Genomic DNA, 15,963 nt, shown 5'->3' on the forward strand with positions numbered 1-15,963 from the left:
CACATGTGTTTACAGTCAATGACTTAACACTGAAACATATGTAGATTCATCCATGTAAAATATCCCTGTGAACAAGTGGACATTGCTTGGATTTGCACAAAACATCATGAATTCATATTATTCTGCAGAGCGATGAAGTTTCTTTAGACTGTTGTATGTATTGTCTTTCTCACACAAACATATAAGGTAGTGGCTGGAAATGAGAACTTTTCAGTTTCCTCTTTTCAGTTTCCATGACTGTTTTGTAATGTGATCTTAATCCAAGCCTTAACCCAAGAATAAACAACACCAGACATCACTCTATAAGAAGCCATTTATTGACGTGTACATTTCATGTACAGAGCTGCACTGAAGGTTCACACTTGGTTTATACAAAACAATTCAGCATAAGTTCAGAAAAAAACCACATTATTGCATTGACATGAGAAAAAAAGCAACACATTTTGATTTAATAACCTCAGGAGGCATTCAAGGACACCCCCCCCCCCCCCCCCCCCCCGTAGGTGGCATCATGAGACCTCCTGCCCCAGCTCATGCAAACATATAGAATTATAAATAAGATTCTGCCGTACACTGGCACACAACGGCACAGTGCGACAAACCGACGCCAGAGAAAACCAATACAAAATGACATCTTTACTCAGTGAGCGATAATATGTCTTCACCACATGCAAGAATAGAAGCTCATTTGTAGTTTATTAACCTTATAAAGTAAATTCAAGCCATTTTTTTTTTTTAAATGAAACCCAACATCTTTAAATGGTGGATTTTATGTTCACAGTTTGATGAGTTTCTTTTATGTCGAACAGTCATCAAGTTTAACCCTGTTAAGAGCAGTTGTCTACAATTGCTCGTGAGCCGTCTCTGTCATCTAGAATTAACAGCTCAGGGTTGCTTTCTGTTCTTAATTAACTTCCACTGCACTTGTGATTTATTTTGTGATCACTTGATGTTACAATGAATTCCATTTGTTGAGGTATAGCTGCTGTCCACACTCCATCTTCTCCAACTTTCTTACCTCAAACTGAAAGTTGTGGCTAAGTTTGGTTCATGACTAAGGCTTGGACATCAGGAATTCAAGCTGTTTTCCACAATGATGAACAAAAGTAATAAACGGACAAAGTCTCTTTAAGTCAATGTCCCAGAAATGTAAAAGGAACCAGGGTTTTCTTTTCAAGAAACCCTGCAAAGGGTGACATGTTAACATCAATATTAAGTCATATTATTAGTTAGTTTTAATGTTTTCTTCAACACAGTTTTTTGACTCTGTGCATATGAAGTTAAGCCATTTATACGAATGAAATTGGGCATAGTTAGGAAATTATTTTCCAAAAACTCTAAAAGATACATTCTGAACCCTGGAACAGCTCCACCGGGGTTACATGATATGACAATTACAGTATTTTCCAGACTATAAGTTGCACTTTTTTAGTTTTCCTGTCCACACCTTTGCGGACTACTGGGACTGAGGCTCATTAATGGTGCAGTGTCATCTGTGCATGGAAAAAGAAATGTGTCTTACACACCAGTGCAACTTATGACACACTTTTTAAAGATGTGACTAACATTCTGGGAAATACAGTAGCTGGATAGCACGCTCATCTTGGCGGATATTTTTAAAGCCATAACCCAATACACATAGTGTCTTAATATTTCTTCATTGTCTAACCATAGCTTAGTTTAAAATAAGAGCATATTGAAGACAAAGTACTCCACATTGAACTTTCAAAACCACAAAAGTAAATGTAAATGTCCGCAAATACTGGAGCAGAAACTTCACATATCTACTAGAACGATAGTGAAGATGCTGATGGTTTTTACCCTCACGTGTTCCGTTTGTGTGGGTTTGACTCACTCGTACAGAATCTCTAATTATCAATAACAGTGTGCAGAGCTGCATGTTTGCATTTAGTGAGTCAGGCTTGTAAAAAAGCACCATTCCCAAGTAAACACTTAAATATGGAACAATAAGAAGACATAAAAATAGACCCTGGTGTAATTACCACTTCACTGCTGTAAAATTGTGCAGGTTTGTACATTGCAATGTGAACCCTGCTGTTTTTTTTTTTTTAGTTTAACAAAGAAAAGCTTTGGTGAAGTGGCTATGTGGTTCACGTTGGTATAAAATCTGGACAGTCCACGGACCAAACACATGTAGAAAGAGCAGACGGTGACAGATCATACGTGCCTTCAGAGTATCGTTACTGGAGTCGGTCTGTGCTTCAAAGGAGCTCCTGCCACTCTTTTCACTCCCTTTTAGATATTTTATAACCTGTTTATGAACTCCCTTCAACCACAAAGAACCACTGAGTTCTCTCAGCCCAGCACACAGCACACTATGGCAGTTATGAAAGTCTTGCTGCATAATAGAAGACTGCGTTTCATTAAATTTTTTGGTCTGGAAAATAGAACTCCCTCCTGTTTAATATTACACACTTATAGATCTAATATCACTGTGTAATGTCTTCTTGTGATTTACACTCACTTGTCACTCAGTCATCTGGCTGCGCTACAAAGTTATAAAAAAAAATAAGTGAACTTAAAAGAAATAGTTTTTTGATACAGTGCATACAAATTAATGCAACAAAATAAACATATAAAAATGGCATTTTATATTTATTTCCACAATTTAGGTGAATTAAAAAAAGAAAATGAAAAGTATTTTTGCTTGGAAAAAGACCCAGAAAAGTCAAATATATAAATTCTTGGAAACTGTTCTCCTGCCAGCTGGAGCGACTACAAAGTGTGAGAAACACAATAATCTGGTCAAGTCGTCTGCACGTGTCTGTGCAGTGATCACCTATTTTTCAAGCACGTATTTTGTTGCATGATTTTGGTCTCATTGTGCAAATAAAAATGACTTAAGTCATCACAGACATCCTTTCTTTAAAGAAATAGCTTATGTGTATTACTATCCCCCATCCCACGGAGGAAGGGCTAGTAGTCAAATAGTTTTACAGGATAATACATATTTTTTGGCATAAATATAAATGCATCATTGCTATAATGTCTGAATGGATAGGTGGTCATATTATGTGTGCAGAATCAGTGCAGAATGAGTAGAGAGCAGTACGATCAAAGCAAAATCCTCTCAGTGTCTCTCAGCAGGTGTTTGACAGAGGTTGCAGCCACGATACACTGACAACCTCGAACGGACTCACTTGTGGACGTCTGATGCCAGGCAAAGTTCTGAAAGCTGCAGATTTGGTGAGCCGCCGTCACATTGCAGAGCAGATTTTTGGAGAGCTGGTTTCTGCGTTTGCCTTCTGGCGGATGCACTCTGGATAATTGAACAAAGAAACACATCATCAAGATCTGAGACCTTGAGGACAGAAATGCAGCCTGAATCCGAAACAGATCATGCAGCTGACTGCATGAGAATATCAGCGACGGATAGTTAAGTTACTGTTGCATGAGCTCACCTGCCAGGTCTGTCCGGGAGATTTCCACCAGTCCCTCGTAGAGGCCTTTGATGGGGTTTTCCCCGGCTGCCACGGCTCCGTGCAGCCAGATTAACAACATGCGGTGGCCGTGCTCTTTGAAGCTCTTCATACCTGCACAGTGGAAAATGAACAGCATCTTTTATAGCCAATAATATGGCTGCAAACAGGAGCACAAAGCATGTGATGATTCCGTGTGACAACTGTGACATATTCCATCAAGACATATTTTGATTCAAACCTTTTAGAATTCTGTATTACAGCTGCAAATGGTTTGCCAGATATATTAAAAATCCACTGCCTCAGTTTGCAGCCATGTTTTAAACGTATGACTCATGAGCCAAAATGATCTTATTAGAGGGTCCAATCCATTTACTACAACGGTAACAACTATTTTGAATTTGTTCACCGGTGAGTTGCACTGTTTAAGTAACACTCGCAGACTCAACTGAACAGAAAACTGCTGCTACACAAAGCTAACAAGCTATTTTTCCATTCAAATTCTATTGGCATCAAATCCAAACTGTGAATTTGCAACAAAAAAAAAAAGTCACCTGAAAGCTGCAGAGATGCAACAAACAATGAAATTCTAGGTTATTCATGAAAGATGTCGTAGAACGTTCATTATAGACAATCATTTCTATAACGTGCTTCTAATTCTTTATAATGAAACCAGATAAAATATTTGGAATATATGAACACTTTGTTGTAGGATTGTTAATGCACTTGCATGTAGCATCTTGTGTATTGTGTATCATATAGCTGGACCTCTTGTTTTGCTACTTTATATTATTGAATTCACAGAAAGTTTGTATTAATGTGTTTTTGTTTTGTTTTTTTGTCCTGTTTGTTACTTACTAAGAGGCTTTTGTTCAATTCATCTCATTGTATTAAATATCTTTTGATCACTTCCCTTTAATGAAATAGGTCATAACATTGTCTGACTTCTTGAGACACAAACAGCACCGTTGAGTGAGACGCTGGTGGATTCAGCGATGAGCTCTTTATCTACGCATCAAGTCGTGTTTTAGAAGATCAGCTGTGCTCACCCGTCCACTGATGCTCTATAGCCCGAATATGTGCATCGCTGAAGTCCCAGTGCTGGGCCAGGATCTTCCACTCTCCCCTGCACAGCGACTTGGTGGCCAGTCTCCACAGAACGGACCTGAGGTGTTGAGTCTCTGGCTGGTGGTCCTGCTTGAAGCTCAGAGGTCTGCCCGCCCACGGCTCCTGCTCTCTGTGATCCTGAATCCGACATGTAATACAACAAAAAGCTTTTACTGAAACATCATCTGGTGCATAAAACACTTACTGAGTCAGCTGGCCTCCAGGACTTGAACGAGGAACAACCATGACACCAACTCAGTGACTCACACTGGAGATAAATAATATAACAATATATATATATAAATATACATGATGTATAAATGTATGATACTCGCTGAAATGAATGTCTGTAATGTATTAAATAAAACTAACTTCTGTACAGTTAAAAAAAAATTAGCAGCAGAGAGTATTACAAATAATCCAGTGTGAAGAAATGAACAACAGAACAGACAGGCCTGCCTGAGGAGCAGCAGCTGGAGCCGTTAATGCCCTGAATATGTCGGGTCCTCCATAATGTCTTTTGCTCTTTTGACATAACGAGATGTAACAATGTCTTCCAGTCAGAGAGGCCAGAGAGCACAGATGGATAATCTCAACGAAATAAAGAATCTGCTTATATCTGGCACTGAACCGCCTGCATGCCACACTCCTATGTTAGAATATAGACTACATTTATATGAAATCTTTTCTCCATTTCACAGTTAGTTGAAATGAGCAAGCATGTTTTATAAACGTCTGAACTGAAGGACCCTCAAGCCAAACTGCATTAAGACACATTTCACATTTCAAGAATGTGTCACACACACATACCAATCATAATCTTTGAAAACAGGTTATCACTTAATCCACAAATACAAGTTTAAGTAGCAAAAAAAGGAAACATGTCCAAGATTTGGAATGCTTTTTAGAAGCCCAGCTCATCAGTTGTATTAGGTATACATTAGTGCCTATGGTCATGGAGACCTCATGGAACTCAAACAGTAGTACTCAATTCTATTCTATAATGTATTTCCACAAACCATTGGAATCAAATCAATGGCATTATATTATTTCCGTTTCTTGTATTTGATGTGAGATGTTTCTATACTCAATGTCGTTGTGATGTGATGTTACTTTGATCCCAAATTGTTTCTTTAATTGCTAAAAGCCGAGACAAGGATCGTAAATCAGCGTTGGCTAAACATAAACTATATGTATCACGTGTTTTGTATTTGATATAAAATGATGTTTAATGGATTTGGCCCTGTTCAACAACCATCTAAAGAGGGAAAATGCATTTCAAATGTTTGTTCTGAGGCCATTGCAGCATCCTATATGACCTGCATGTTTGGTTTGACACTAGTTTCACTGAGGAGGCTCTTATTGGTGTAAAGCAGCTTGGTCCACAGTAACAATTTGTCAGCGGAGGGATTCAAACCAGCAACATTCCAGTCACAAATGTGCTTCCCTCACCTCTAACTATCTTCTACTTAAGTGTTTTCCACATGAACCTCTGCAGATCCACACACAATGAGGACGGACTCACCTTCTCCCACTTATAAAAGCGGTCGGCTTTGATGATCATGTCCACCAGGAGGACGTGGTTTCCTCTTGCAGCCACTTCCAGACACGTTTTCCGCTGCTGTGCAACATATGGTCAAACTAAATCATTTACAAATTAACAGAATCCAATATTACAGAAATGTACATTTCTCCAGTTCAATATTCACTGTGTTACATACAAACACCTTCTGGAATGTGACATTGAGATTCCTCCTGATCTGTGACGCTGGCGTCACTCACCGCAAACGTCTGGGTTAATCATGGGGCTTTTATGGATGTGATAACATAATCCAACACTCAATTCTCTCCATGTAACCTATCATCACTTTAATGCATGAAGATAATCTAATTAGACCTACAAATCCATCTTCTCCATCCTGTTGTCCAGTAGTGGATAGTGGGTAAGCTGACTGATAATTATGAGTATTGATATGCGTGTTGTATATTAGAAGGGGAATGCTAATACGTAAGGAGCTTAGTGTGTGTGGGTATAACGCCCTGCTTCTCAGTTGATCGCTCCTGATTTATTAGTTTGCAGATTATTTGTCTAATTGTGTCGGGGGGGTTTTTGGGGCTCTTTTGTTTTTGTGTACTGCTCAACTCTGCCTTTACTGTAAGCTGCTTAACTTTGTTGGCACTCGTTGATTTCGGTTGTTTTTGGCAGCAGTTTTCATTATATTTGTTCAGAAGGAACATAAATACCTTTGTGAAATCAACTTCCATCTGTTTAAGAAAACATGCATGTTAAATGTTGCAGATACTAAAGAAGACATTAAACAAGGAACTGGCTTTTGCCAACATCTGTCTGACTGGATCTATGCAGGATGAACCACAGCTGTGATCGACTCCAGCCCCCTATGTTCCTCAACTGGATACATCTAAAAACATTGATGTTTGAGGAAATACTTTTTCGAACAAGATTTCAGCCTACAAATATTTTCTTGAAATATTCAAGGCTGTTTGAATATTAAATTTTGAGTTTGAATTTAGGCTTTGTTAAAAAGAAAAGTCAGAATGGCCTCTTCAAAAAAGAAAAAAAGTATGAGAGACAATGAAAAATATAATAATAAAACGTTTGATTGGATATGTACTAGATATATAGAATAAAGATAGGAAGAGAAAAAAAATATACTCTATTTTATATCTTTATACAATAAAGCAGTAGGAAGATGTGAACACTTTTTATTCCCACCCCTTTTGAACTCTTCACTAATTTTGTGCCATAACTATTATTAAATGTGTAAAATAATATGCAATCATTGAGATTATTATTATTGGATCCTCGTTGATATCAAACTGGACTGTTTTTGGCCCCTGACATAAACTGAGTTGGATGTTGAAGCTGTGCAGTACCTTGTCAGTCAGATTGAGGTTTACGCCTGCGATCAGCATCATCTCCGCCATGTCCTGAAAGCCTTGTTCTGCCGCGATGTGCAGGGCGGTCTGCTGCCTCTGCGACACACAGGACTCGTCTGTTTACTTTCTGCTCTGTCACCTCCGTGTTCCAAGTCATCAGGTCACTGCATAATTCACTGGTTTATTCAAGCAAACGCAACTTCCTCTGCTGCACGGCTTCGTACTCACACCGTCGGCGACATCAAGGTCACATTCGGCGTCGATCAGCAGCTGCACGAGTTCTGTGTGGTTGTTGAACATGGCGAGGTGCAGGGCTGTGACGTGTTGCTGTCCCAAACACACACAAGAAGGATTTTCACAATAGAAGCACTCGCCTCCATCTCATCACCTCACAAATTAGATCCTAATACAGTGCAGTCCAGCTTCACATCACTATGAACCACCGTCTCAACGAGGAGCGTTTATCATAAACATAAAACATTACAGAAAATATGACATGTGGTCAAATTAGTACCTACAATGCGTTCGGTTTACACATCTGCTGAAAATTCCCAGTGCTGAGCAGTAAACAAAGATTTCTGATCTCGTTCAGATAACATTTCTTCAGGAAAAGTGTTTCATATTTCAGCTGAACCACATGCTGTATTCATCAAAAAAGCAGAAGTGAAGCAGCTGAACTGGCCGACCTGCGGTCCAGACCTTTCAATAATAGAAAAGATTTGCTGCATAATGTGAAAAAAAGACATAAGACTGTTGAACATCCTCAAACCTGCATTTTAAGATCAAATTATGATAAAAATCCGTCATTTTTTTATGATGTGTTGAAATCATCAAAGTCAAAACGATCTATAATTTGTCATTCAATGAAAAAATAGGAGTATTAGATGTGCAACTTGATGCATTCATGGACCACATGTGGCCTATGAATGCATTCTTTGAAGCTTCTGAGACAAAAAAGCAAATAAGTTAATCATTTGCTCTCGAAGTGATCAACTGCATGTAAACCAGCTATAATAACTTCGCCATGACTGTGTTTGTAATATTTTACTATCACAACTATCAAATGCATGGTTGATATAATAATTCATGTTTGGGAACAAATAGTGAATAGAACCATAACTCTTATGTTCCGTGTCCTCCATCTCAATTTGGCCTCCTGATAGTGAGGATGAAATATTTACGTCCCTCACATTGATGAATAAGGTTTTCTAATGCCTCCACTTTTGGGGTTCGAGAAACTAAATATATTTGACGTTTTCATGTTTCTAGCATTGTGTTTGAGAACAATAAGAAAGTAACATACTGGCTATTAATGGTTTTTTTGTCTCTAATCAGACAGATGTATCAGCGGGAAAGGGTATTTCTTATTTTTCTTCCATTACTCTTACAGTTATGTTATTAGTCAGTCACTTTATTTTTCAGTTCAGCTACACATAGACACACACATAGAGAACTGAAATAGCTTTTCCCTCTTACATGACATTTTTAAATAAAATAGAAATGATATACGCCAAGATATAATAATTTAGGCATAAAAATTTTTAAAATTGTAGACATAACCATGAATAAAAAACACACAACAGAGAGGTCAAAATTGACTTTGTCCAGCTATAGTCCCTCCTACACATAAAGTTCCTGCTCCGAGGAGTTTGCTCTACTTACACTGTCCCCAGCGTCGATGTTGATTCCGGCCTCCAGCAACAGGCTGGCCAACCTGTCAAAGCCGTGCTGGGCCACATGATGAAGAGCGCTCTTATTCTTCTGCAGGCAGACACAAACCAAGCTGAGAAGATCCAAACACTATGTAATCTCTTGGTTATTTTAAGCGATCAGTAGCTCTCGAAACACATACGTTGGTCAGTGCATTGACATGACAGCCGGACTCCAGCAGCAGTTGGACACACTTATAGTGACCTCCGTCTGCTGCCATGTGCAAGGCTGTGAGACCATCCTGAAACACAGCACATGCAAGGAAGGGGGAATTAATCCAGTAAACAAGCAGCAACAAAGCCAAAAAGTAAATTATATATATAGTGCGGATCATATATATAAACAGTCTCGGCTCATCTTCATCTTCAGTAATTAAAATCAGATTATCTTCTTGATGAAAGATTTAAACATGACTGAACAATTCAAGTTATTAATAAAGGTTTAAATGCATCACATGTCAAAACACACACTGTAGAGAAAAAATAGAATTACTAATATACAATTGTATGTTTGGCTCCACATATACAAAATACATTTTTGACATTCGTGACAGTACTAATAAGTGTATTTTCCTGTGCATCTGTACACCTTGATGTATAAACAAGGTCATCCATTGCTGGAATAAGTTACAGTAACATTACTGGAGCTAAGTAGTATTTTTGGAGTATTTTTCAAGAATGTAAAGCCTCACTCAAGTACATTGAACAAAATGCAATCTACTTTGGAAAAAAAAAAAAAAATTGTTCCTCACACCAGTCATCAACTCACCACTTTTGCTGCATCCATAAATCTCATGTCATCTCATACAACTCATCTCATACTAAAACCAGCTAAACCTCGTCTCTCACTATCACCGGACTGTCCAACATGAGCTCTCCCTCTAATGTACTCAATCTTAAATCCAGTTTTTTTTCTGCAGATGTTTACAGAAAACATTGCAGGTTTTTAATGTGTGGGAGCCACAAGAGAGCTTTGACTGGGGTGCAGCAGCAGTGGAGGGTGAAATTATCTCTTTTTTTTTTTTACTTCGTTTATATTTTGCTTGGAAACATGCTTTGAAGGTAAATGGTTAAAAACTAACAAATACTTTGATTTGAGAGTATTTAGTATTTTTACATGACTATCTTTTCTCAATAGTACTTCCACTTGTAATTGAATACAATGTAGACCTCCGTCTTTGTCTCAGCTGCTTTCTCATTGGTTCCCCTCTGGTTGAACTATCTCCTGATTCCTACAATGAAAACAGAGTTCAGCTTCGAATATTGCCCTCTAAACATCATCACCAGGGAGTAAATGTCAATACTGCCTGAATTCAACGGTCCTCACAGCAATATATTAGCAATTGACAGATTAGTATTGATGAATAAGAGTGTTGCTGTTGAGATAACAATAAATTCTAACAGTTCTTAATTGTAAAATAAGCACAAATGTGCCATTACTTCCTGGATGAGGTGTACATTAATTTTTAAACAGAACCAAGGGGCTGACATGCTGGTATGTGTTTGATATCAGATGTAGCTAAATGAAAAACCATACTTCTGTCCGATTGTCCTTGAAGTGTGCAGCCCCGTTCAGATACTCACTATATTCCTGTCGTCCACATCCACTCCGATCTCTGCCACTTTCTGCAGGACCTCAGCGTGGCCTTGCCGCGCTGCCAGATGCAGGGCTGTGTTCCCTTCCTGTAGTCCAGACATAACAACATGTGAGCACCACATTGCTGTTCCAACACTGTTTCCTGCACACACACACACACACACACACACACACACACACACACACACACACACACACACACACACACACACACACACACACACACACACACACACACACACACACACACACACACACACACACACACGCACGCACACACAGTCATACATTAAATATGAATATAAGGATGTAAAATGTTCAAAATAAGAGAGGTCAATGATAAACTCTCAGCTCTTGTGCTTTGGCGTGCATGTGCACTGAGGATTAAAGAAGTGTGTGCTACATTTTAATGCAATACTTCCTGAAATTTGAATGCAGAGTTGCAGTGAAAAGAAAATCCTGCAGTAGCAGTGTGAACAGAGCAAGTTTTAGCTGAGCAGTGAACAAATATTATCATGGAAACAAAAAATCCTGCAGATGAGCAGTAAGTTACAGTCACGGTTCAACAATGTAGTCATTCCTATTTTGTTTCTCCCAACATTTAAATATTTAAACGCTGATTTGTTTTTATTACTGTGTCCATTATGAGCCAGATGAGCCAAAGCAGTAGGTCAAAATAATGTAATACAATACATAATAATATCAATTTATTACTGTTCATCAATCTTAATATCAGTATTAACATCTGGAGGATGTTTTTGGAATAGAAAATAGAAAAGATATTTTGCTTATTTCACTTTAGAAATTTTAAATAATAACTGTGTTTTTACTGATTCCATTATTTTTTGATTTTTTTATACACAAGTAAAGGGCTTGCATTTTCTGCAGCTGGTTATGGTTAAGACCATTTATGCTGAACAATAATTACAATTACCAGCATTTTACAGATGTGTGCACACATGTAATTGTGTGTTTGTGTACATCTACCTTGTCCTTCAAACTATGTCTGCAGCCCATTCCGATGAGAAACTCCACCACTTCAAGCTGTCCATGTTCAGATGCCAGATGAAGTGCCGTCTTCCCTGCCTTCTTAACGAGACGCCGGCTGGTCACCACACGCAGTTTCAGCAAATGAAGTGTGTAAGATATCAAAGAGCGTCACCTTGTCCACCTTATCCACAGAGATGTCTTCCAGGTCCTCCATGATGAACTCCAACACTCTGATGTGGCCTCGCTGAGCAGCACAGTGCAGTATAGTGAGCCCATCCTAACACACACACACACACACACACACACACACACACACACACACACACACACACACACACACACACACACACACACACACACACACACACACACACACACACACACACACACACACACAGAGTGAGGTTTCCGTCAGACAGTGGGTAACGGTCAGGCGATTGGATGACCTCTGACCTTGTTCTCACAGCTGAGTTTGGCTCCACAGGACACCAGGATCTGCAAGATCTTCAGGTGACCAAACCAAGAGGCCAAGAGCAGAGCGTTCATACCAAACTGTGGACACACGTTCACAACATTAGTGTGTTTCTGACTGAGCGTACCTGGAGCAAAATACAGTATATCTTCATGATCATATACCTCTCATTGGAAGAACCAGAACATGTTTTATTGCTGAACATGGAGACATTCATTTCAATGTTTGCTTCTGGAAATGTGACTCTCAGTGATGTCTTTTAAAAATGGATAATGTTAATAATGTCAAAGGCTTATCTTATCTTATCTTATCTTATCTTATCTTATCTTATCTCGCCTGTGCTCTTATATTATTTATTTGCAAAACATTTGAAAATTCCTTGCATAAGATTTTAACGGTCAAATTCTCACCAAACCTTTTGTTTGACCTATATTTCTAGCAATGGCTGCACAAAACTGCATTTTGGAAGTTTACCATAAATTCAAAAAAGCTCTCTGGTTCTTTACCGCTCACTGAAGAAAACAGTTAGAAAATAAGATGAGTGCGAACTTTTCATACTCACGCTGTCCCTCTCGTCCACATAGGAGTCGTGGAGCAGCAGCAGACGCAGAGCCTTTTCATGTCCAACTCCTGCTGCCCAGTGCAGGGCCTTCCTCTCAATCTGTGGCCCCCCCCACACACACACACACACACACACACACACAGAATCACATCATCTCAGCGATCATATTCCTGATCGTCGAAGCAGCAGAGAGATGACTCATGTGACGACGTCACCTGGGATCTCCTCAGAGACACCATGAACACATTTCTGTCAAGCCAGAGTCAGTGTGTCTACACACACCCTTTCACCAAACACCACTTTGCACCTATTTCATGCGTGTACGTGTGTGTGTGTCACTGTCAGCAGTTCTCTGTTGATTTTAAATGAGACTGCAGCAAATGGTCCCATAAAACTAGATTTGTTATAATTCTGTTCCTTTAGTGGAATAATACAGCTCTGTATACATTAGACCAGCTGCACAGGGGAGAAGGCAAAGCCATTTTCAGAATAGTGGTAATACTAGTTGTTGTGCTGTTCAGAAACGGTGTGTGTTGACTGCACAAATGCATGATTCACAAATCTGGCTTTCATACATTCATCTATCGTCATTCAGCTTTGGGTCCCAAGGTGCTGGAGTCTATCCCAGCTAACTAGTTAAACACAGGTTGCACCTGGATAGAGACACAGTCCCACACGCACACTTCTATGGAGTCAACAGTTAGCCACGTGTTTTTTGGACTGTGCAAGAATATGTACACAGACTCAGAGAGAATATACACACTCCAACCAGAAAGGCCCCAATCCCCATACTTAAATCAGACAGACAGTGAATTCCTCTGCTGGTGGGAGAAAATGTTCTAATCACAAATCCAGAAAGCTATTGAAAACTCACCTCAAATACATGAGAACTGCTTTAAAGTACAAGAGGATTTACCATATAATGAAAATTATGTGTATGTCGTAAAAAAATAGTCCAGAGTGTACAGTTGTGTTATTGTACTGCATACATTCTTAACTACATTACACAAACGCATGCAATGTATACACCTTTATTCTGAAGACTTATATGAAATATGTAACGTGCAGCTGGGCTTTACATGACATTATAAAGTAATTATTGTAATGCCACCACTTTTGGCAGTAACACGCTTGTAACTAGTTGCTGTTATGACAGCAAGACCAGTTGTGATACCGTTGCTTTAATCGAATATAAAAACAATGTCGAAGCACCATTTTTCCTTGTTCTGCTCACTGTGTCAGCTGTCAGCTCATCCTGAAGCTATTTTCTTCACGGGTATTAATTGGAAAATGCTGTTTACAATAGCAGGAGGATGTCATCACTATCTCAACACCAACATGAGAGATATAAAACTGTAACTCAAACATGAGCTTGTTTCTATGGTAACCATGATGATAAACTTTACTTTATGAGAGCTCTCTCCTTCTGTCTGCGTTGTGAGGAGTTTATCACTGCCATTGCTGTTTTTGTGTACAGCGCATCTTATTTGAGAAGGACACTGAAATGTTACGAGTCTGAGTAATAGTTGATCTGCTTTACAGCTTCATTTAATTGAGGGTTGCTGAATTCCAGGGAGCCAATTCCAGCAAACACTGAGTTGTAAGGAAGAACACCGTCACACACTTCACATACCCACTAATACATTCTTGGTATTGAGCGTGTGTGTGTGTGTGTGTGTGTGTGTGTGTGTGTGTGAGTGTGCGCACGTGTGTTTGCTCACTGGCAGCCTTACCTTGTTTTTAGCCTTGACATCCACACCCTTTCGGATCAGTTCCTGCAGTTTGTCCGTGTCGTTCCGCCTGGCAGCATCGTGGAGCTCCTTCTCAGAGCACAGCACTGTCACACACACACACACACACACACACACACACACACACACACACACACACACACACACACACACACACACACACACACACACACACACACACACACACACACACACACACACACACACACACAGAAGTGTTAGTGTGAACTGCAGGGAAACTGATGACTGCCGTCATGCCTGATATGTATGAAGCAATGCTTCTATGCATTATGACTGCACTTTATATTGCAAAAGATTATGCTTTATTGCATGGTGCTAGACATTGTACTTGTAGCTATTAGTTTTTACTGTCAAGTCTTTCTCGGTGTATATATTGTGTTTATTCGTTGTTAATTAAGCATTGCACATTTAATATTGTGTTCTTTCTACTTATATGATATTTTAAGATTCTATTGATACCCAAAAATTCTGGAGCAACAATGTAAAGAATCTTCCCCTGTGATTGTACACTATTTCTAGTCTAGTCTAGTCTAGTCTAGTCTAGTCTAGTCTATTCTATTCTATTCTATTCTATTCACGAAAAACGGGGTAAAAATATGATCCAAAGGGGAAGAGAAAGAACAGTTATCTGGAAGAACAAATCTCAAAGCCGAAAGACGCTGAGATAATCTCATTAAGCGTTTATATTCATAATTCATTTATAATCATATTATTATCGCGATAATAAACCCATACGTGGTGGTTTAAGTGAAGAATCCTCCACCAAATGCAGGCATGAGATCTGTGAAATTTCCTGCTTATTGAATTTTGTTTTCATCAGCTGCACTGGGATCTAAATCAGCCGTGAAATTTCCCCCATGCCCGCCCCCCTCTGAGCCCCCCCCCCCCCCCCCGCACACACAGGGAGGCTGTGTGTGCGGGACAGCCTCGGTGTGCGGGACGGGCTCTGCTCGGGACAGACTGCATCATGCATCTCGTACTCACACACGTCGTCCTCCGACACCAGATCGTCCTCCTCCATGTTTCAGCCGTCCCCGCTCCGTCCTCCCGTCATCGCAGCCCGGGCTCAGTCTGCTCCCCTCCCGCCCTGTGTCTCCTCCCTCCTCCCTCCTCCCTCCTCCCTTCCACAGCAGCTGGATCCACGCAGGACGCGTCAACATCTGGCCAGCCACGTAACCACCTCCGGTGCTCCGCCTTCAGAGTAAAGGCGTCCCACCTCCGCACCACCTCCTTTTAATGTCCATTTAGCATTTTCTTTCTGTTGTTAACGACCAGATTACTCATTGAGGTTACAGCCTGTGACCCGTAGGTCGCTGGTTCGAGTCCCAATACGGACACCCCTTCTCACTACTCCCAGTATGTAGATATAAATACCCCAACATGTCCTCAAGGTGATCGATAAACATATTCTGATAA

The 15,963-nt window shown here is 39.8% G+C and overlaps 1 protein-coding gene across 2 annotated transcripts; it reads right to left on the reverse strand.

Annotated features, from left to right (window-relative positions):
• Positions 1-512: 512 nt before the first annotated feature.
• ankdd1a (ankyrin repeat and death domain containing 1A) lies at positions 513-15,602 on the reverse strand. Of its 2 annotated transcripts, none has more exons than XM_080520960.1 (15): positions 15,532-15,602; positions 14,509-14,612; positions 12,776-12,874; positions 12,195-12,293; positions 11,914-12,018; positions 11,739-11,837; positions 10,739-10,837; positions 9,298-9,396; positions 9,108-9,206; positions 7,674-7,772; positions 7,443-7,541; positions 6,073-6,165; positions 4,490-4,685; positions 3,423-3,554; positions 513-3,280 (listed from the first exon to the last, which is right to left on the reverse strand). In XM_080520960.1, the coding sequence occupies exons 1-15, from the start codon at positions 15,566-15,568 to the stop codon at positions 3,219-3,221; spliced, it is 1,521 nt and encodes a 506-aa protein (XP_080377086.1). In that variant the 5' UTR covers positions 15,569-15,602; the 3' UTR covers positions 513-3,218. The 2 variants fall into 2 exon arrangements, with proteins under 2 accessions (XP_080377086.1, XP_080377085.1); XM_080520959.1 differs by having other exon boundaries at positions 6,073-6,168.
• Positions 15,603-15,963: the final 361 nt, after the last annotated feature.

Source organism: Blennius ocellaris, assembly GCF_963422515.1.
Source record: "Blennius ocellaris genome assembly, chromosome: 1".
Classification (NCBI taxonomy): Eukaryota; Metazoa; Chordata; class Actinopteri; order Blenniiformes; family Blenniidae; genus Blennius; species Blennius ocellaris.